Source organism: Sceloporus occidentalis, unplaced genomic scaffold, assembly GCF_023333645.1.
Source record: "Sceloporus occidentalis isolate IW3139 unplaced genomic scaffold, rSceOcc1.0.p SCAF_3, whole genome shotgun sequence".
Classification (NCBI taxonomy): Eukaryota; Metazoa; Chordata; class Lepidosauria; order Squamata; family Phrynosomatidae; genus Sceloporus; species Sceloporus occidentalis.
The window spans coordinates 195,596,254-195,619,698 of NW_028316983.1; the positions used below are offsets into that span (position 1 = coordinate 195,596,254).

At 40.6% G+C, this 23,445-nt stretch overlaps 1 protein-coding gene across 2 annotated transcripts in view; it reads left to right on the forward strand.

The window, feature by feature from the left end:
* MAPRE2 (microtubule associated protein RP/EB family member 2) overlaps positions 1-23,445 on the forward strand; it is a 121,057-nt gene that overhangs the window by 79,664 nt on the left and 17,948 nt on the right. For both annotated transcript variants that reach the window (XM_089517268.1, XM_089517267.1), the window contains 2 exons: positions 9,482-9,627; positions 18,028-18,241. In XM_089517268.1, the coding sequence (XP_089373394.1) occupies positions 9,482-9,627; positions 18,028-18,241 (360 nt within the window). The remainder of the gene's footprint in view (positions 1-9,481; positions 9,628-18,027; positions 18,242-23,445) is intronic.

The following is a 23,445-nucleotide window of genomic DNA, read 5'->3' on the forward strand; positions in this document are numbered from 1 at the left end:
CTCCACAACTGCCATCTGCCGGCCTGAGAGGGAGTTCGTCAGGCAAGTCCAGTTCCATCAGGACTAGCCTGGAAGAAGGAAGAGCCCTCCCTCCAATCCATCTGCCTTGGTCCAGGCCTCAGAGGGAGAGAAGAACCACTGGACCTCATCCCCTTTCCCTCCATCATTCCCTTCTCCTTTTGTTTCGTGTCTTTTAGATTGTAAGCCTGAGGGCAGGGAACTGTCTGATTAAAAATAATATTGTAAGCCACCCTGAGAGCCATTAGGGCTGACGGGCGGGATATAAATACCTTAATAAATAAAAAATAAATAAATAAATTCCTCTGTCTGACTTGGGAGTCTGTAGTAGACTCCCACAATAACATCCCTGTTATTTTCCTCACCTTTAATTTTTATCCAGATGCTCGTCAGGATTTACATCCTGGATCTCTTCACAGGTGTAAGCATCTCTGACATATAATGCTGTTCCGCCTCCTTTCATGTTTGGTTTATTTCTCTTTAAAAAGGTTATACCCCTCTGTTACTACAAATAGATTTTGCTTTTCTCCAGTGGCTGCATTTAACATTTAGTCTAACTGGGAAATAGATATTGAATTATTCGACTGTATGGGCTTTCATGTGATTGTTGCTTCTTATCCATATACCCTTGAGTCCCATTTTTATTTCACTTAATACACTGCTTGATCCTAATTTCTAGAGTCTTGTACATTTCAACACTGGTTTTTGTTTTCTGATCATGTGATCAGGATCCTGGCAGAAGACCAACATATGGGTGGAAAAGTGAAGACTTGTCTCTTTTGTCCTTTTTAAGCTATGTATTGGACATACTGGTGGCCTGGAACATATTTTTATAAATCAAGTTGTTTATTATCTGCCTGTTTTGTTACCTTTCTTTGTATTAGAACTGAACAAAAAAAATCACAGTAGAAGAGTTAAAGGAAATGACGTCCCATGTGCTGTTGATGGTCTACAAACTTTATTATCTTAAAACGCCCTTGTATTAGAACTGAAAAAGCTTGGAGGCATACTGCATTTTTTCCATTATGCACTTCTATCATTGTATCAGTGCATAATTTAAAGCATTTTGACCTCCACTGAAAATGCTGAGGCTCTTCAGAGAACCTCAAAGATGTGGAGATTTTGATTCTTTGGAGACCAATTTATAAATCCAGTTACAGTATATGAAATCCCACTTGTAATATTTGATTGTCAACAACCATACCCTTTGGACATGGGTGGACTGGAGGTAGAATAGTTCCCTGAAGGTCTTTCTGGTTCAGCTTTAGGATATAAAAAGAGGTTATTCCAAATATTACAACTTTGCTGTATGTGTATGTCTGGATTGGGGGGGGGGGGGCGGGGAATGCTAGTAAACTCACTTTTAAAGAAATGCAGTGTTCAAAATGTATGTGTGTGTTTATGTGCCTTCAATTCACTTCTCAACTTACGGCTACCCCATTAATTTCATAGGGTTTTCTTAGACAAGGAATAGCCAGAGATGGTTTTCAAAGTCCCTTTGTCTGAAATACTACAGCACCAAATGTACACTACAGCTGAATATCTCGAAAGTGAAACTAAATGCTTGACCTAAAGTAGCATTCATAAATAAGAATGTTAGCAAATCCCTGTCTCCTGAGTTCTGGAAAGCTGGAACTGTAAAACACATTTACATTGTTTTGCAGTTATTTCTCTTCTTGCCAAAAAGTTAGATCATGCATACTTATTGCAAGATGCTGCTGTTTTAGCCTCATCTGTGAATTTCTAGAAGAGTAGGCTCATCACTGCTACTTGGCAAACACAGTGATTTTGATTATCTTCTAGACCTAGTTTTATGAAATTTCTTGGGAGTAGATAGCCTTCTTTGGCTATCAAATTACCATGCATATTCAGAATGAGATACTTATGGAGCATGTTAAAAGAAAGGCAGCAAACTCTGTTTTAACAGGTAATGTCTTCGGGCTATGTGTGTAGACAAAAGTATTCCTCTTATGGGATGATAATTGGCTTTTGTCCAGAAATACACACTTATAGCAGTGGTTATTGTGCAGTATCATACCCGTGGGGACAGCCTCATCTCCATAATTTGCAGACAACAAACTATGTCAGCTATGACAATCATGATTTTTTGCAGCAAGAAGGAAAGGAAAAAGGCTCTTGGATTTAGCCCCATGTACAAAGTTGCTGTCAACTTTTCTTGGTCTGAAAGCACATCATCCTGGAGTGCACGCAGTTTGGGGGTAGAGGATATGTGGTTATTAGTTGTATTTTCCTGTCCTGTCTTATGACTGTTGTATTTGTGTCAATATGAAAAAGAATCTTGTGTTCAAAAAGCTTTTGTCTCTCAACCGTCTGTGAATACTGTGCTCCCAAAGCAAACAAAGAAATTACTCTTAGCAAATTTAGCAGCATGCTGTGAGAATGAGTGCCAAGATGGCCTGGTTGCCCAGATAGTGTCAGTGCCACTTAAGAGGTCAGGAGTCATAGGGGTCACTCCCACTACCAAAAGCTTTGAATCCTGATTCGAGCTATATAAATAAATCCTATCATCATCATCATCATCATCATCATCATCATCATCATCATCATCATTATTATATGCCCCTAATTCCCACTGGAAATCCATTCTGATCCTCATTTGATCGATTCCAGTGGGGGAAAAGTGGCCAAACACCAAAAGCCCAGGTTATTTTGGTAGCTGTTTTTAGCGGTTCTTCTGCTAAGAATCGATCCTGCCTCGCATCCAGTAAGTGAGAACACCAGATTGGGATCAATTCTTTCAGAGGGGAGGGGAAAAGGGCAGAGGGGTGTGTGTTATCCATCCCCAGAGATGGCACACACACACCCCATTGCTGCCATTTTGGGTCCTTTTTTTAAAAAAAAAAACTAATCGCAAAATTGATAGATTGGCAAAGCAGCTACTTGCAAAGGTGAGTAGCTACTAGGCCATTCTACCGATTTTGCAATTAGTTTTGCTTAAAAAAAAGAATCCTCCTTCTCCTCCTCCCAGCTCCCTTCCTTCCTACCTTTCTGCTTTCCTTCCCTCTTTCCTTCCTGCTGCCGCTGCTTCTCCCAAGTCTGGCGGGGATTCCTGTGCAGCTGCCAGGACTTATCCGGGGCTGAGAGAGCAGGGGGTCTTTTGGGGACCCGTGGGGGGCCCCCTCCTCTCTACCTTGGGTGGATTGAGCAATCCAGCCATGGCAGGGGTCTTTTCGGGATCTGTGGGGGTCCCCCTTCTCTCTGTCTTGGGTGGATTGAGCAATCCAGCCATGGCAGGGATCTTTTCAGGATCCGTGGTGGTCTCCCTTGTCTCTGTCTTGGGTAGATTGAGCAATCCAGCCATGGCAGAGGTCTTTTGGGGACCCGCGGGAGTCCCCCTTCTCTCTGCCTTCCCTGCATCCTCCCCAGACTTCTCTTTGAGCCTCACACTCTCTCAGCCTCCAACCCCCCCCCCCCAAATTTGCAAGCTGGGCTGCCGCTTACATCACAGATGATTGACAGGCGGTTCTGAAGTGGCGCTGCCAGTGGGGATGACAATCGTCCCTAAAAAAAATGATTGCACCCCAATAAGGAAAAGATCCCCTTTCATAGTAGGAACAGGGAGTTTTAAGAATTGCTTTCCAAACCGAGGCAAGGGTAAATCAGGAAGCGATTCATCCTGCCAGTGAGAATGACCCCATAGTTTTGCTGGGAAGGCAATAAATGTAGCTCCTGAGCTGGCAAGACTCTGCTGTTTTGCTGTGTTGTGGCCTCTGGATGGAGTAGAACAGGGGAGGATTTAGAAATACAAGGTTTCGTGGCATTACAGTAGGTTGGGAACAGCCAATAATGATTACCTTGCAGTTCCTTGAGCCAGACCTGGTAGTAAGAAAGAGGGACAGAATGTTCCTGGACTCTTCCCCTGGGAGGCTTTGGCCACTGACATATTGGACCTAGAAAGCATAAACTGGGAAGTAAGAGTGTTGTGGAGCCAGGTGTAGGACCTTTGAATCCTCCATTGACCAGCGACACAGAATAGTTGCCATGCACAAATGACTGAAAATGGGAGGTGCTATACTAAGTGGCTAGTAGAAAATTGTAGATCATTTTATCCTATGCAGTGCTATGATGTTTAGTCTCAGCAGTAGGCATTGTGTATAGAGATTGTGAAAGTTGGAATCTGTTACCTTAATTACTGATGGACAGGATCTTAAAATGCATCCCACTGGGAAGAGAGGCTTGTCTCTTCTTTCTGTAGTGCAATGAAGATACGCATTATTGCACAGCTAGACCATTAGATGAAAAGTTCACATTGGCTTCTACAGGGATTATTCACATATTCTAGGTGCAGAAATGGCAATGAAGTGATCAGCTGCCTTCCATGCTGCACTCCAAGAAATATTTTCCTTTATCCCACCATATCTGTGCATGATACAAGATTGTTTTTTCCACATTTTCCTAGACTAATAGCATGTGTATGTTTCCAAGTTTTTAAGCCTGTTTATGAAGTCAATTTGTTTCTTCTCTCCTCCCCTATTTGTTTTGTGCCCTCTTCTGTGTCCTGTTGTAGATTTGTAAGGTAGACTAGGTGCAGTAAGTTATGTTTTAGATTTCTATCTAGGAAATTTTGAAGCAGATGATTTCTTTTTTAAGAGGTCATTGGGCAGTTAAATTGAACACATGGCTACAAAAGAAAGCATCTGTTCTAAGTTCTGAAAAGTTTATTGGTGATGAGGTTTGTGTTGATGGGTAGCGACAGTATCCTTAGGAGAAAATGGGAAGTCCAGTTCATTTTTAATTGAAACACAGTAACAATTGCTTCGGATGATGAAAGCTAGCAGTATTTTGTCTGTTAAGATGCATTACCTGTTAACAATAAATAAACAAGCCTTCTTGTGATATGTTATAACAGATTATGTTTTGTTTTCTGGGTGTTGTATGCATTTGTGTGTATTTGTGTGTGTGAAAATTTAAAACATAAAGTATTAAAAGGAGGGGCTTGGTTTGTCAGAGCAGTCAGTGCTATGAAGTGCCTTCTGTTCAGTTTTAGAAGTAGTATAGAATTTCTGCACTCTAATTGGGTCAGAAGAAGTTACCACTCATGCATGTAGCCAACACAGCCATGTTTGTAAATACAATCTGTAACCCAGTCTGTGACTATTGAAAACACTGAAGACGAAATCAATACCCTAGTGAAAATTAAAATACATGAGTCTCTAAAGGAAATAGTGAACCAGTTTCAAAATAAGTGGGAAACTGTGTTTTGATGTTGCTAGCTTTGGGTAAAGTTGCTTAGTAATAGCTGGTGACTTCTAGACTACTACTTTATAAAACCACAACCCCATTCTTCCCCCTACCAGAAACTGTACATTATCAATCAAGAGAAGAGTGTTGTAAAATGCAGAGTTCTGTGGCTCTGTGTTCTGTGTTGAAAAACATCAACCGTTCCTCGACATAATATGGATATTAAAAACAACATTTGTCACAAGTACTGTGATAGATTTAAGAAGAACATCCACTGCCAAAGCAGTAAATGCTTTAAATCTGTTAAAACATTTAGTCTTGTAGCATGAAAATTTTCAAGAAATCCCATTCACCTTCTCCAAAAAAACAAACAAACCCTCAAACCCCCAAAGGTGAAAAAATTCAGCTAAATGGACAAACACAGGGGTTTAATTTTCAGGAAGGTCATACCAGAGTTTGGCATTAGAATCTGCCCTGATGGCTCTGTACTGGGATTGCAAAGTGGTAACATCTGATTATGTGTGTGCTCACCTCTGAGTTATCACAACCATTTTTACCATCCAGGTGTAGCCAAATGAGAAGATACTGTTTAACATTCCAAATAGTTGTTATACTACTGACACTATCTTGGGGAGCCACACTGTTTTCCTCAGTATAGGAATCTCATCAGTACCGTATTAACTCACTCTCTACATTAACTTGCCACTGCCAACAAAAACAGTTTTTCAGTGAGGGCATGTGTGAAATAAATGTTTGGGTTATGAATCCCGATGTATTGCTGATGTTTGTGATCTTGGAAGGTTAGACTTCAAAGAATCTACCTTGTGGCTATAGTGATGCTCTACTGTAGTAATTCTTTTCTCTTTAGCACCAGCTAGAATTGTTAAGAAATGCCTCAATGAAGCACTCTTTCCCATTCCCACAATGTGGATCATTTCTCTCTTTGACACCTTGTACTGTTTTGCTAAAGTTGTTCATATGGTGGCAATTCCTACTTTCAAAGGAGGTTTGGGGGCATGCTCTAAATGTTGTTTTTATCCCTGTTTTTGTGTTGAATGAAGTAACTTAAAATGTTCTCTGTGACAGAGATCTGTTTTGTTGACTATAATGCTTACAATGAGGAAATGGACAGGACGTGTTTTTCTAAAAGCTACCACCCTCACTTCTCCCTCTTCTTTTATCCTTCCTCCATTTTTTATATGCACAAATATGATGAAACAGGATTCTAAATAGAGAGAAAGAGGGACAACATGGACACTAAAGAGAGAAAGAAGCATTAAGTACTAGTTATTGGCAACAAAACTAACCATTATTAAGGGCTTGTCTGTGCTGAGCAGTCTATTAGATATAATAGACAAGTAGATTGTGATGTAGTTAATGTCTCTTTAACTTGATAGGTACAAATATATTGTTGAGAAATATACAAGAAATTGTTTGGGGAACATATATAAGAATTTTGGGGGGTTAGAATGAAAGCTACATGTGCATATTTAGAAGGAACTCGCCAAACTCAGTGGGACATTACTTTCATTTTACAGTTTGCAGGTTCTGAAAAACATGTATAATTTTAAAAAAAATTACTGGCCATTGTGATTTTCTTAGCTTTTTTTAGCTTTTTGTTCTAATTTTATTCTTGGAGAAAGTAGCATATAAATTGTAAAACAAATCATTAATAACAATGAGCAGTATTTTCTGGAGTGACAAAAAGATATGTGGGAGTGACTGTCTAAACAGTCGTGTAAGAAGAGGTTTCGAACTCATGTTTTTAAGATTATGTTACAACTTTGAAATATCACAACAGCTAAACACATGTTGTGCACAAAACAGCAACCCACTCTCAACATGCAGCCGGGTTTGTATTATAGGTTTGGCAACAAACTGTGCTGATAAATTCTTCTTGTATCCTAATAATCTCTGTTGAAATTAATGGAGATTATGCAGCATTAGTCTTTGGTGGGATGGTTCTTATTGTTTTTATGGCCTCATTCATACTGAAGGCAGCTAATGTTGATTACTGTAATTCAAGTCTGTTCCTCTGCTGGCAGTCTGAACATCTCACGGTACGTTGATCATGTATAGGGGAAATGGGAATGGAATAATAAAGCTTTTAACAAAGCAGGCTTGAAGTAGAACTGTTGATCAGTTATTGCGTACTTGTGGCATATTCTGTTTGGCAAAAAAGTAGAATGGATTGGGTGCCAGAGGCACTGCAGACAATGTTGTGCCCTGAAGCCCAATTCTATCTAGAATCAGGCAGATTTCCCCAATAAAAGTGCAGGGTTACTGTGGTAAAGGTTTATTTTACTTTTAGTACACAGTCCGAAGTGCTGACATGATGTTGATTGTGTGAACTCACATTATGTGTAAAGGGAAGATACCAAAGTGTCTGACAAGCCATGGGACTGCTGGTGGTGGGAAGGAGAGCTTAACCTTCTTTTCAGCCCTCTACCGTCGGTTGCTTGCATCAGGAAGAAAGCTTTAGTTTGTGTAAATAGAAGAAGGGCTATTTTTGTTAAGAGCACAGAATGAATGCAACAGTTAAGCTTTGTCTTCCCACTCTTGTGATCTTGTGCCTCTCAGTGTACTATTTACATTTTGTAAAGGAAGTGTGACAGCTTGTATGTATCTTCTGTGACTGCACACCATCTTTGCTCATTCAATTTGCATTCAGTCCATGGTGCTTCTGTGATTGTGGGCAGTGCATCTCTTATAGTTTTACTGTACAGTATTTGTCTTTATAATGTTATAAAGAGTATCACATAATATATATACAGCACTGATTCTCAAATAATGGGGCAAGACCCCTGGTTTGTGGCATCTGGGGAGGCCCACCCTGAGCCTTTGCTTCTTCTACCCCCATCTGTCCTGTCATTGACCAAGTTCTTGGGATGAAGCATTGCTGCTGCCTCAACACATTCTCTTACACACCCTCAGTACCTCTCAGTGTGTAAGTGACTTTCTCTCACATGCTAATTCTCACACACACACTCAGTGGTGCTCTTTTTCTGCCTCTCTCCCTCAGATGAGTTGATTCACACACTCCCACACAAATTCTCTCTCTCTCTCTCTCTCTCTCTCACACACACACACACACACACACACACACACACTGTCACACTCTTCATTTCTGTTTTATATACTAGCATATGCACTTGTGTATACTCACACATACTCAAGAGAATGAATGGTTCTGTGTGACTGTGCATATGAGAGAGTAAATGAGTGTGTGTGCGAATGAAAGAGCATGACTGAGTCTGTACATACAGTATCTGTGAGCACTGGCTTCTGTGCGTGTGGCTATGTGTGAGATAGTATGTGTAAAATTTACACATGTGTTAAGAATTGAATTTATTTAAATAAAACTAATTTAGATTATGTTATTTCCTTATCAAATGTTAAGATGTGAGTATACATGTATAAACAAAAATACACACATGTATAAACAAAAATACACACAAAAATATTTTTATTCATATACTAGATGGAACGGGGAGGAGGCTTCACAATGCCCGCATGTAGATGTAAAGAGCATCACAAGGATAAAAAGTTTGAGAATCACTAATATATTGAAAGCAGGACATTAAAGCTTTTGTTCATTTTACTTTACTTTTGCTCATATATCGTTTGTTATTTGTGGGATGTGGTGGCTTAGTGGTTAAGACACCAGTTCTGATGATCAGAAGATCTGAGGGTTGGCAGGTTCAAGGCCCAAGTTCTGCATAATGGGGTGAACTCCTGTCACTAGTCCTAGGTTCTGCCAACCTAGCAGTTCGAAAGCATGCAAATGCAAGAAGATAAATAGGTACTACTTTGGTGGAAAGGTAACAGTGTTTGGTGCAGTCATGCTGGCCGCATGGCCAACAGAGTAGTCCTTGGACAATGCTGGCTCTTTTGCTTAGTAACGGAGATGAGTGCTGCCCCCTACAGTTGGTTACAACTAGACATTCATGTCAAGGGACTACCTGTACCTTTCTTTACCTTTAGTTTGTTATTTAGCTTTTGCACACACTCAAAAATGATATATAGTGTGTTATTTATGATTTTTGGATGTCAAAATACATTTACAAGCTTAAAAACCTTGGATTGCTCCTTTCAACCAATTTTACTTTTTGACAGTTCTCTGGTTCCTAACCCGTCAGATAAGCAAGGGATTCCTGTACAGTGGGTGAATTTGATACCAAGATGGATGGTTCTGTGATAAATTCTTTGTTATCCCAGCTAGTTACAATATAATTAATGTAATTATGTTCTCTTGTTTTAGGTGCAGCTTACTGCCAGTTCATGGATATGTTGTTCCCAGGGTGTATTAGCTTGAAGAAAGTAAAATTTCAAGCCAAGCTGGAACATGAGTACATTCATAACTTCAAACTTCTCCAAGCATCATTTAAAAGAATGAATGTGGACAAGGTAAGCCTGGAGCATTTCAGAAAATAATATTGATATTTAAGAGACACATTTAACATCCATTGAGCTTTATTTATTTGTCTGGGCCATTTTGATTCTGCCCTTTATTATATGCATTGTCTGGATGGCTTAATAAATCCAGAAATTTTTACATTTTTTTACAAATATAAACCATTGTTAACTGCATTAAATATTGAACTATTCACTACAGAATGTACTAGATTCTGAATGAGTTGGATATTTTTGTGCACTATATTAAGAAAATAAGTGGTTTTAAATTTTTTTTTACATATGTGTAGACCCGAGTGGGAAACTATGAAAGACTAAGAGGCTGCATCAGCCCTCCAAGAGCCCTTGGAAAACTGTACTCCCCACAGTATTTGTTCCCGCAAAAAACAAATCAATTTTGCCTTCCTCCCCAAAGCCTTGAAGGGTTCTTGGAGATTTGCTTTGGGGCCTTCCTTGATCTAGATCCTGGTTCCACTCATTTGAAAGCTTCTCCATTTTTACCCTAGTGCAACAGCTATAATGCATCTTCTACTATGTAGCTAGCCAAAGCAGTAGCCTAGTGGTGCCCATTTTTGAGCTTTACAATTCTTTCTGTGATACAGTTGTTCTATAGGACCCATGTATGAGCACATTCAGATACAAGTTGAATTTCTCTTATCCAAAATGCCTGGGACTAGAAGTGTTTGGATTTTGGTTTTTTGTTGGTTGATTTGTTTGTTTTTGGAATACATCTACATAACAAAATATCTTGGATATGGGACCCAAGTCTAAACACAAAATTCATTTCTGTTTGATCCATCTTATACCCATAGTATGAAGGTAGTTTTATACAATATTTTGAATAATTTTTGCATGAAACAAACTTTCTGTACATTGAACCATCAGAAAACAAAAGTATCACTGTGTTAACCAACCAAGTTTTGGTTTTTGGAGTATTTTGGATTTCTGAATTCCAGAAGGGAAACTCAACCTTTACTACCATTCTGGATTCAGAACAACTTGAGTTTCTTATAAGAGCTCTGGCTGCCTCAGACATAATCCTGCAGTTGTAGGTATAGAGACAGCCTTGCTCTATGAGAATATTAGCCCAGAACGCAGCCTTTTTTTCTTTTTTCTTTTTTTTAGTGGCTTAAGAAAATCTTTCAACAGGCCTCACCACTTGTCCTAATGGAGTAAAAGAACAAACCATTAAAAGCCCATTGCAGGCAATTCAAACAAGCTTTTAGGAATTGACTGTAGTGGGCTTTTAATGATGTATTGTTTTGCTGTTTTTTATATCCAGTCTTTTAACTAGTTACTAAATGGTTTTAAATCTATACACTGTTTAATTCTTTTAAAAATAACTTTTATATGTGTGTTATTGATTATATATATATATATATATATATATATATATATATATATATCTGAGCATGGACAGGGGAAGCGTGTCCCTGTTAGTGCTCTTGGACATCTCAGCAGCTTTCGATACCATCGACCATGGTATCCTTCTGGACCGCCTGAGGGAGTTGGGTATCGGGGGCACTGCTTTGGTTCCAGATGGTGGAGCTGGGGGACTGTCGCTCCGATAAGAGGGCCCTTACATCTGGTGTCCCTCAGGGAGCGATTTTGTCCCCTATGCTTTTCAACATTTACATGAAACCGCTGGGAGAGATCATCCGGAGACACGGGGCGCGGTGTTATCAGTATGCCGATGACACCCAAATAGTCTTCTCTGTGTCTCCGACTAAGGAAGGCATCTCTCCTCTAGATGCCTGCTTGGAGTCGGTAATGGACTGGATGAGGGAGAACAAACTCAGTGTGAATCCAGGGAAAACGGAAGTACTGGTGATAGGTTCCCCAGTTCCAGGTGGTGAGATCTGTCACCCGGTCCTGAACGGGGTCACGCTCCCCTTGAAGGACTCGGTGCATAGCTTGGGAGTACTCCTTGACTCGTTGCTCCAGCTGACATCTCAGGTGGATGCGACGGTCAGGAGTGCTTGTCATCAGCTTCGGCTGATACGCCAGCTGCGTCCCTACCTGGACCGTAAGGAACTTGAAACTATTGTACATGCTTTGGTAACCTCTCGATTGGATTTCTGTAACGCGCTCTACATGGGGCAACCCTTGTACCAAACCCGGAAGCTGCAATTGGTGCAGAACATGGCAGCAAGATTGGTCGCTGGTAGCTCCAGGTCGGACCATATAACACCTATCTTGAAAGACCTCCACTGGCTGCCTATTCACTTCCGAGCTCAATACAAGGTGTTGGTATTGACCTATAAAGCCCTAAATGGCTTGGGCCCAGGGTACTTGGAGGACCGCCTCTCCCCATACAATCCGCCCCGCACACTCAGAACATCTGGAACGAAACTGTTAGAGGTCCCTAAGTCACATTTTGTGAGGACCTCACAGAGGGCTTTTGCCATCGTCGCCCCCTCCCTTTGGAACAGGCTCCCTGTAGAGCTCCGCTCCTCCGCGTCATTAGTTTCTTTTAAAAAGAATTTAAAAACATATTTATTTCGGTTAGCTTACCCACCTTAGATAATTATTTCTCTTTTCTGCCCCTTTGTTTATGACCTCGGACTATTGTAATTTGACCTTCCCATCTCCTGCCCCTGATATATGTAATTGTACTGATTCCTGTTCCTTTGTAGGGATGTTCTTAACTCTGTACTGTGATGTTTTTAATCTTTTGTAAGCCGCCTTGATCATATCTATGGAAAGGCAGGATATAAATAAAAATTATTATTATTATTATTATTATTATTATTATTATTATTATTTACAGTGGGGCAAAAAAGTATTTAGTCAGCCACCAATTGTGCAAGTTCTCCCACTTAAAAAGATGAGAGGGGCCTGTAATTGACATCATAGGTAGACCTCAACTATGAGAGACAAAATGAGAAAACAAATCCAGACAGTCACTTTGTCTTGATTTGGAAAGAATTTATTTGCACATTATGGTGGAAAATAAGTATTTGGTCACCGTCAAACAAGCAAGATTTCTGGTTCTCACAGACCTGTAACTTCTTCTTTAAGAGGCTCCTCTGTCCTCCACTCATTACCTGTATTAATGGCACCCATTTGAACCCTTTATCAGTATAAAAGACCCCTGTCCACAACCTAAAACAGTCACACTCCAAACTCCATTATGGTGAAGACCAAAGAGCTGTCGAAGGACACCAGAAACAACATTGTAGACCTGCACCAGGCTGGGAAGACTGAATCTGCAATAGGCGAGCAGCTTGATGTGAAGAAATCAACTGTGGGAGCAATGATTAGAAAATGGAAGACATACAAGACCACTGACCAACGTCCTCGATCTGGGGCTCCATGCAAGATCTCATCCCGTGGGGTCAAAATGATCACAAGAATGGTGAGGAAAAATCCCAGAACCACACGGGGGGACCTAGTGAATGACCTGCAGAGAGCTGGGACCAACGTAACAAAGGCTACCATCAGTAACACACTACGCTGCCAGGGACTCAGATCCTGCAGTGCCAGATGTGTCCCCCTGCTTAAGCCAGAACATGTCCAGGAACGTCTGAAGTTTGCTAGAGAGCATGTGGATGATCCAGAAGAGGATTGGGAGAATGTCATATGGTCGGATGAAATCAAAGTAGAACTGTTTGGTAGAGAAACAACTCATCGTGTTTGGAAGAGAGAGAATGCTGAGTTGCATCCAAAGAACACCATACCTACTGTGAAGCATGGGGGTGGCAACATCATGCTTTGGGGCTGTTTCTCTGCAAAGGAACCAGGACAACTGATCTGTGTACAGGAAAGAATGAATGGGGCCATGTCTTGTGAGATTTTGAGTGCAAACCTCCTTCCATCAGCAAGGGCATTGAAGATGAAACGTGGCTGGGACTTTCAGCATGACACTGATCCCAAGCACACTGCCCAGGCAATGAAGGAGTGGCTTTGTAAGATGTGTTTCAAGATCCTGGAATGGCCAAGCCAGTCTCCAGATCTCAATCCCATAGAAAACCTTAGGAGAGAGTTGAAAGTCCGTGTTGCCCAGCAACAGCCCCAAAACATCACTACTCTAGAGGAAATCTTCATGGAGGAATGGGCCAACATACCAGCAACAGTGTGTGCCAACCTTGTGAAGACTTACAGGAAACGTTTGACCTCTGTCATAGCCAACAAAGGATTGAGATGAACTTTTGATATTGACCAAATACTTATTTTCCACCAAAAATAAATTCTTTCCAAATCAAAACAAAGTGATTGTCTGGATTTGTTTTCTCATTTTGTCTCTCATAGTTAAGGTCTACCTATGATGTCAATTACAGGCTCCTCTCATCGTTTTAAGTGGGAGAACGTGCACAATTGGTGGCTGACTAAATACTTTTTTGCCCCACTGTGTGTGTGTGTGTGTGTGTGTGTGTGTGTGTGTATAAATCTGTTCTAGTTTTAATATTATGTAAGCTGCCTTGAGCCCCCATATATGGGGCAGTTGATAAATAAATATAATAACAAGAGGAGGAAGAAGAGATGGTGGTGGCAGTGATGGTTGGGATCAGATTTGTAGGCTCCCCAAAATTGTTGGCTTATTCCTGAAGTGGGCTGTTCAGTGAGCTATTTGACTACAAAAGACAACAGTGGTGCTCCTTTGAAACTCTAGTGAGATTATCGCATTAGTTTTGCTGCCAGGATAGACCCGGTATGTAACTTTCTTAAGGCTGATCTTATTACATTCACCCATTGCCGGGCAGTATGTAGCCTGCATGCAACCCAAGCTTCTCTCACAGCTTTTCAAGATGTGGGACAAGCCCAGAGAAGCCCAGTTTGCATATGGGCTGTATACTTCCCAGCAATGGTTGAATGTGATGTTTGTCATGTGGCATCAAGGGATTTATAACTAAAGGGAGATTAAATACACTGCATCTGACGAAGGTTGAGGCACTACTTCTCAGGCTGGCTGCTGTGAATGACTGACAGCACACACACACACACACACACACACACACACCCCAATTGTGATAGAGGTTGGCATTATATTTCTTTGCAATTGATTGTTTCTTTCCTGGAAACTTTCTGGGGACTGGCAGCCAATGGCTCAGGTCTGGCATTGGTTCAGGAACCACTGCTTCAAGTATCGCTAGGTTAAAGGACACTATAATGGCCACTGTAAGATGATTAGGTATCGTCCTGCTTGTAAAGCACTTGCATCATATTCTTCTTGAATGCCCAGTATATTCAGCCTTGAGAATTTGATGCCTTAACCCCATTTCTTCTGGTGTTGGAGGGTAAAATAAAATTGTATTTTTATTGGCAGGAAGAGATTACTGTGCGTGATGTACTGGCCTGCTCAATATGTTAAAATAGCCTTAGAGATGAGAATATTAACTTTAATTAATAACTATTTAATTAAATAATTAGCTTCTGTAGCATTTTATTATGTTTCATACAATTTATCTTTTTCATTATTATTTTTCATCTCTTTTCCTGTTTATCCAGTAGAAATATATGCAAACTGGGCACTCATAAAATGTTCTTGTGACTTGGCTGGGTCTGTGGAAATCCTTTTGGGAGCCACAACATCAACTACAAGTTTCTTTGCAGAAGTTTTTAATATTTTCAAAATAAACACAGTTTTTTCTCTTTTTTTGAAAGCAATGGGAATAAAATGTGTACACCAGGCTCCTAACCTAGTGTGGTTTAAGGCCCAATTGAGGGAGATATATTCAAGGAGTGAAAAGACTTGGGATCCTATAGACACCCCTAAAACACCCAGTTCTGGTTCCACATTGCTGCACTGGAGTGGTTTCCCTCTGTTGTCCATAGAGAGGGACGTCAAAAGTATTCTCAGCTGCTCCCTGTGGAGCATAGGATTGCTTCAGTGTTGTTGGTTGGTATTCCCAGGTAACAATATTAAAAATCAGTTTTACACATTTGATGAATTATATAACAAAAATAGGAGCCAAGTGGCATAGTGGTTTGAATGTTGGACTACAACTCTGGAGACCAGGGTTCGAATGCCCATTTGGCCATGAAAGCCACTGGATGACCTTGGGCATGTCACACTCTCTCAGCCTCAGGGAAAGGCAATGGCAAACCTTCTCTGAACAAATCTTGCCAAGAAAACCTCATAGGGTCACCATAAGTTGGAAACAACTTAAAGGCATACAACAAAGAACAAAAATAAAAGAACCACTGCTAGGTTTTCAAGAAATAAAATACTGTAGGAGTATTGGCAATAAGTAACATAAAAATATAGACCGGTTCTATCATTCAGAATATATATGTTATTAGATTTTTTAAAAAATTTACGAAAAATTTGATGCAGGACTTAAAATAATTTTTAGCTTTGGCACAGAAAAATTAGATTCAATAAACATGGCAAGGCTTCCTCCCTTCCTTCCTTCCTTCCTTTTAAAAGCCAAAGTGTACAAGACTTTTCTGGGCAGAGAAAAATAGCTCACCCTTGTTTAAAAACTCTGCTAGTACTTAAAAAAAAAGCTGTATTACAAATCTCGCCTGTGAAGAAAATTATGACTAATCTCTACTACAGTTTTAACTGTAATAAGTTAGTAGCCATTTCCAAATTAACATGTCCCATCATGCCACCCCAGTGATCATGCTTCAGCCTTTTTGTTATTATGGAATCCAATCTCAGACATGCTGCTCATTTGCATAGCATTCCACTCCATATTTTGTTGAGGCCTATTTTCCTCATAGGATTACTGGTACGATATAAATGGAGAGTGAGAAGCATGTTTTTCAGTGAACATCTGCCATCTTCAAATGTCCACAAAACATTTTATAAATGTGGTCTTTTATGTACTTGCAGTTATTTTGAGATGTGACCTTTATTCTTGCTTCTGTGATATTTAATGGTTTACTGACCTATTTGTCCTATTAAAATATGTGATGACAAAGTGAATCTCTTTCTGTTCTCTTAAAGAGCATTGGAATCATAGGCTACTGAACTGTAGTAAATGTCTTAAGGCATGAGGCAGAAAATTAAGTGAGTTTGATTAAGTGTTAGCTAGTCCTGTCTCCATGACTGCTAGGTATGTATAAGATAGCTGACAAAATTAGAGTATACATTTTTACTCTGGACTGAATGGTAAGAATAAAAAAAGCTCCAGATGTCTGTTGGGAGATGGATAATGTGACGTGGTGGACAGTTAATTAATTGGCAACCTAGATAACCAGCCAATATTGTACTTCAACTTAGTAAGTACCTTCCTTTTTGCTGCTATCACATATTGGTCTCTTTCCCACTTACGTTTAAACCAGTGTGGTATTCACCTTTGCTCTGTGTTGGTAAATCAATTCCAAAAAGCCCATCATTCCCACTATGGAAGCGGATCTTTTCATTATCCCCTTGTAATCGCTTCTTCTTTTTTGGCACGATTGTCATCCCCACTAGTTTGCACTGCTTCAAAATGCATGTCAGTCATCTGTGCGTGATCAGTGATGTAAGCAGCAGCCCAGGCAGCCCGGCTTGATATATATATATATATATATATATATATGATAGAAAATTCAATTGATTGGTTTTGCAACCACTTGCCTCACTGATTGCAAATAGTTGCAAAATCAATTGAATCATCTTTCAATTTTTTTTTTAAACCATGCACCCATAGGTCACACCAGAAGCACAAAGGCAACTCGGGGGGGGGGGGGGGATGGTGGATCTACCAAAAATTGAGGAGGGATGGTAAACATCTCTCTGCCGTTAGTCCCTTCACTCCAGAATGATGTGATTCAGATCCGTCATTCCCACTTGTTGAACACACTTCAGAATGGATTATTTTCAAAAGAGCCTCTAGGAAACTAGTGTCTGGAAAAACTAGATTTTTTTTCATTTGCCTCGCTTCATTGCCACAGAAATCGATCAAAGTAGGATCAGAACTGGTTTCAAATGGGAACAACAGTCATATACCCAATCAGCCATTCCCTTTAAATCGTAATGGGAACACGCTCATTATTTAAGATTTATGTCCAGTCCAGACAGGCCGAAAAGGACGCCCTCGTCACATGAGAGAGGTGCCTTGGGGCGGAGTTTCTAGACGCCCCTCGCATGTGACTAGGGTGTCAAAATGGTGGCGCCCTGTACAGACAGGTGCCCCCATTATGACATGCCAGACGCATAGTGTCAGCATATCACTGCACCATTATGACATCGCAAGTGCGCCATAATGGTGTCGCAAGAAGAACCCGCTTTTCACGGGTTCTTTTTGGTCCACGGGGAAGTCCTGCGGTCTGGAGGCTGCGACTCTCCTGCGAACCAAAACTAGGTGCCGGAAGACTGTCCTTTTTGGGCGGTCTGTACCCCGCCACAGTTATCTTACTGTGAGTGTTGCATTGTCATTTTCCCCATTTTAGTACAGCATTGTTGAAATGCTTTAGTTCTCATTTTAAAGTCATTTATGTTTCTTGCTGTGTTCTGCACAGGTTATTCCAGTGGAGAAATTAGTAAAGGGACGCTTCCAAGACAACTTGGATTTCATACAGTGGTTTAAGAAATTCTTTGATGCTAATTATGATGGAAAAGAATATGATCCAGTGGAGGCTCGGCAAGGTCAAGATGCAATTCCACCACCTGATCCTGGGGAACAGATCTTTAATTTGCCGAAAAAATCTCATCATGCAAATTCCCCTACAGCAGGTATTGACCATTGTTACATAATTTTGTTTTTTTAGGTAATAATTTTTGAACAGCTTGTTGTCTGTGTGTTGTTATGTGCCTTCAAGTTGACATCAACCTATGTTGACCGTGTTTATTTATTTATTTCTATGCTGCTTTTCTTCCAGAAGGGGACCCAAGGTGGCTCACAGATAAAATCATTTAAAAAAATTTACAATAAAACTTTAAAAACATTTAAAATAAACTAGGTCAAAACCATATAAAATGACCTAAAAGTTTTTTAAAATCTAGTTTAAAACAATATCTAAAGCACATGACCTAGATAAAGGCACCAATATATGTTAATATTATTATTGTTATTATTAACCTTTATTTATAAAGCACTGCAAATTTACACAGCGCTGTACATACAATCTTTTTAATTAGACAGTTCCCTGCCCTCAGGCATACAATTTAAAAAGACATGATACAAAAAGAAAAGGGAGTGGTGGTGGGGAAGGGGCCTGTCTAGTAAGATAATACATATAAAATACATAGCAATACAGGAAATGATTCAAAAGCATGCTCGTGTAAAAATGTCTTTGCCTGGCAGCAAAAGGAAAGCAGGGAGGGGGCCAGTCTACCATCTTGTTGAAGGGCGTTCCAGAGGGTGGGAGCAGGCACTGAGAAGGCTCTCTCTTGTGTCCTCCCCAAGCCTGTGAACCTACAGTGGTGGTGGGACTGAGAGAAAGCCTTCCCCTGTAGATCTTAGGACTCTTGCAGGGCCCTTCATGGTCAGATTTATTGAGAGGAAATATGCCATTGCCTTCCTCTGCTGCTGAAAAAATGGGTGTTGTTGTTTTTTCCCCATCACTGAATGGGGATTCAAACCCTCATCTCCCAAGGTTTTGTCCCACACTCAAGCAATTGCACCACACTGGCTCACCTAATATGAAGTCAGAGTGAAAGGATAACTTGAGTTGTGGAGGGACTTTTGCTTTCCATGTCCAAACTACTGGTGTCAAAGGTAAAATCTTTCAAATCTTACAGATAGTGGCTGCATAGAATCATAGGTTTTACAGTGCATAACTGTTTAACAGTGCATAACTTGTAGGAGCCTGGTTAGTGGTTTGAGTGTTGGATGAGGATTCCAGGAGACTAGGGTTCAAATCACTGCTTGGCCAAGTCAGATAGTTTCAGCCTCAGGGGAACAGAATGGGAAAAAACCTCTGAACAAATCTTAGCAAGAAAACCCTGTGATAGTTTAGCCTTAGGGTTGTCATAAGTTAGCAGTGACTTGAAAACAAACAACAGCAACAACAGTAAATTAAAATTCTTAGTTAGAGTGCTCTAGTACCTCACTTGAAGACATACAGTGGCCCTAGGAATCTGGTGGGTTTGGTTCCAGGACCCCCAATGGGTACCAAAATCCTTGGGTACTCAAGTCCCATTTAATACAATGGCATAGTAAAATAGCAAGTATCAATAGCAGGTACATTTCTGTACCGCTTATCAGTGTACTTAAGCACTTCCTAAGTGGTTTAAAATGTGTAAGCTAATTGCCCCCAACAAGCTGAGTACTCATTTTATCAACCTCGGAAAGATGCCAGGCTGAGTCAACCCTGAGCCCTTGTGTGGTATTGAACTCAAAACTTTGTGGTTTGTGAGTGAGTGAGTGAGTGAGTGAGTGGCTGGCTGGCTGGCTGGCTGGCTGGCTGGCTGGCTGGCTGGCTGGCTGGCTGGCTGGCTGGCTGCAGTATAGGCATTTAACCACTGCTCCACCAGGGTTAATTCACAAATGGTGTCCCTTATATAGTATGACAAAATCTAGTTTTCCTGTGTGTGTGTGTGTGTGTGCGTGTGTGTGTGTTTTCAAGCTGTGGATGGTTGAATCCATGGATAGAGAATCTATGGATACTTAAGTGTAGGATTTCCATAGCTGGTAATTTGCTTTAAATTATCTTTTTATACTCTTGTTTTTTAAATCAAACCTCCAGGATTTATTTACATATTATTGATAATAAATTTATATTCATTGATAATAAATCCATTGAAGATCTTTTGTTCTTAAATAAGAGCTAATTCCTAGTTATTGTTCTTGATGATAGACATAGAAGATGTTAAGAAATGGCACATTCATTGTTATAGGAAAGAACTTGCTTTATGGCAATGGAATGTTTTGAAGTCCTAACCCAGTAGTGAAAAGTTAGTGTGTGTGTGTATGTGTGTGTGTTTTACATATTTATGCAGTGATATCTGCTACTTGGGATTCAAAGATTCGTTTTAATAGTTTTTTATATAACCTCCCTCCTTTGCATTTGTTGCACTGTAGCAGTAATTATGGTGAATTTAGAAAAACAGCAAGCAGAGGAGTCTGAAGCCTAACTAGTGATGGTTAAATCTATTCTCCAGGAACTACAGGAAGGAAGTTGTCTTAGCTTAGTTAAAGTTTATACAAGGGATACACATCTGCTGAAAGATGATGTCCTTCAGCTGCCCACATCTTGGAATGGTCTTCTGGTGACTGTGGCCCTGTCTACATGGGCCAAATAAATTGGCCTCCCTCTGTCCTTTCAGCAGGAAGTCCTGACGAGGTAGGTCCCAATTGCGAATCTAGCATGAACAGACCTGATAACCTCTGGCCCAATCAGCACCAAACCTGTGGCATACTCTTCTTATAACAACAGTTATTTTTTAAAAAGCCCTCTCTGTTTTCTCTGATTCTTCCCAGAAGATCCGGAGCTCTCCATTCCAACACCAGGCAGCTGTTTGAAACGTGTCCCGGTGTGCCGTCCACTGCAGCAGCTGCTATGACACATCACTCACTCTGAGGTTAGAACAAGGCACCCAATCATGTGACCAACTCTGGGAAGCTCGTTCTGATCTCAGAGGAAGTGGTGGTGGCCCCACCTCACAGTAGGATGCACATGCGAACAGCCACTTGGCATCAAAACAGAGGGTCTAAGGTAACAGGGAAAGTTGGGATAGCTCCAGAGCCAGGATACTCTGGGCTACACCCAGAGTATCCTGGCCAGTGCAGAGAGGACATGTGTTGCTTGATAGCATGGCTGTGTTATTTTCAGTCAGGAGTGGACCACCTCCAGGGGTCAATGGTGATGCATTGCCCTCACACCTACTAGAGGCTACACCCTGACTGCTGCTGTGAAAAAAAAATCACAATTTTTTTTGTCTTTGAAAGAACACATCCTTATTTACAAGAAAATCACCATGTTTAATGTTTAATGGTAATGTTTAAGTAAACTCCTCTTTTTATGTTCTAGTTGCAACACTTGGTTTCTTAAGCCTGAAGCACACGGCCTGGAAAGAGTGGCCAGAGGCTGCTCCGGTCATGATTGGGCCGAGATCACAGTGACCGCATGGCCCACTCCAAAGTGGGCCACTGCCACAGTCCCAAACCAGCCACTTGTGCAGATTTCATCCACTCATCCACTCCTAAAAGAGTCAGCTTTTCCCAGCTTGACATGGCATGGCCTCCAGCCACTTTAGGGGCATGCATTATGTAAACACCATGCCCCCAAAGCAGCCAGAAGCTGTTTTATTTGGCCTATGTGTTTTGGGCCTTAGATGAGGTGGACATTGGGTCAGGGAGGGATTCCTTTCTTGGATAGCAAAGGGGCAACTGGTGTGGGATATGTCTATGGTAGAATACATAGATCCCCCCTTATCTACCTTTGCTTTAGTAAGTTGCCAACAGTTTTGGAACAGCTTTCCAAAATACATGGATTTACTTCACAGAATTTTTTCAGAATGGTGTTTTTGAATGACATTTTAATGGTGGTTTGACTGGTCCTGGGAACACGGTGGCTTAGTGGTTAAGATGCTGACACTGATGATCGCAAAGTCGGCAGTTTGAGACCCAAGCACCGCGAGACGGAATGAGCTCCTGTCACTAGTCCCAGTTTCTGCCAATCTAGCAGTTCAAAAGCATGTAAACGTGCAAGTAGATAAATCGGTACCACTTCAGTGGGAAGGTAACAGCATTCTATGCAGTCGCACTGGCCACACAATCTCAGAGTTGTCTTTGACAGTGCTAGTTCCCTCAGCTTAGTAACGGAAGTGAGCATCACCCCCTACAGTCGGACACAACTAGACAAGCTTATCAAAGAGGAAATGTTTACCTTTACCTTTGACTGGTCCTGGTTTTCTAAATAAATAAATCTAGGTTTAAAAAATTGTATGTTTGTTTTTAAATTTACATCTTATTCTCTTTGTACATCTTTCCACATTGTAAGCTACCTTGATTTTTTTTAGAAGTTTGAGTAGAAAGATTAGAAATAAATACACTTAAATAAACAAGTAATCCAAGTTATAATAAGCATTTGCTTTAATTATGAATTAAGGTGTTCTTTATCTTGTGAGTGACACTTAGGCCTGTTACAGACAGGCCAAAATAAAGCTGCTTCGAGTCAGTTTGGAGGTATGGTATTTCAATGATGCATGCGTCCTAAGAGTCCAAAAGCTAAGGACTGGAGTGCAGCTTTGGTGTGGCTTTTGGACTCTTAGGACTCATGCATCATTGAAATACCATACCTCCAAAGTGACTCGAAGCAGCTTTATTTTGGCCTGTCTGTAACAGGCCTTAGTTGAGAATACTTATGTCTCCTGAGACATCTGATAATACCCCTGCATATATACTCACACCACATAAGCTGATTTGACTCTGACCTTTCATTCAGTATCTAAGTAGTTTTAGTAAAGGCAAATCCCACTTGAATAAGGAATAAAGAATGGCTTTTTAATCAAAGATAACACCAGAATTGCTTCTGAAATTCTGTGTCTACTTTGAAAACCAGAACTGAGGGTGTTTTAGTTACGTAATATGGTTGTAAGCATAAATAGCAAGGTGTTAAAACTAATTGTGACACCCAAATGTTTAGCTGGTTGAATCATGTAAAAATTATGATCCCCTCCTCAAATCAGCAGCCCGACTTTTTTTCCCTGTTTACCACTGCTGTTTTAAAAGAAAAATCTGTGTTTGATGCAACCATTAATAACTATGGTAGAGTGCAGATATTTTCCAGAACATGTTGCCTGTTCACAGTTCAGAGAGTAACTTCGTAGTGTTCTAACAATATGAATAAGCAGGTTCTTCTGATATATAGAAAGCCACAGAAAAATGATGTCCATTTCACATCTCTTTGGGGCTCAGTGTAATGTACTCCCATTGCCTTTGTTGATTGCATACAAACTGACTTCTCCATGTATGCAAGTACAACTTCCTTGCA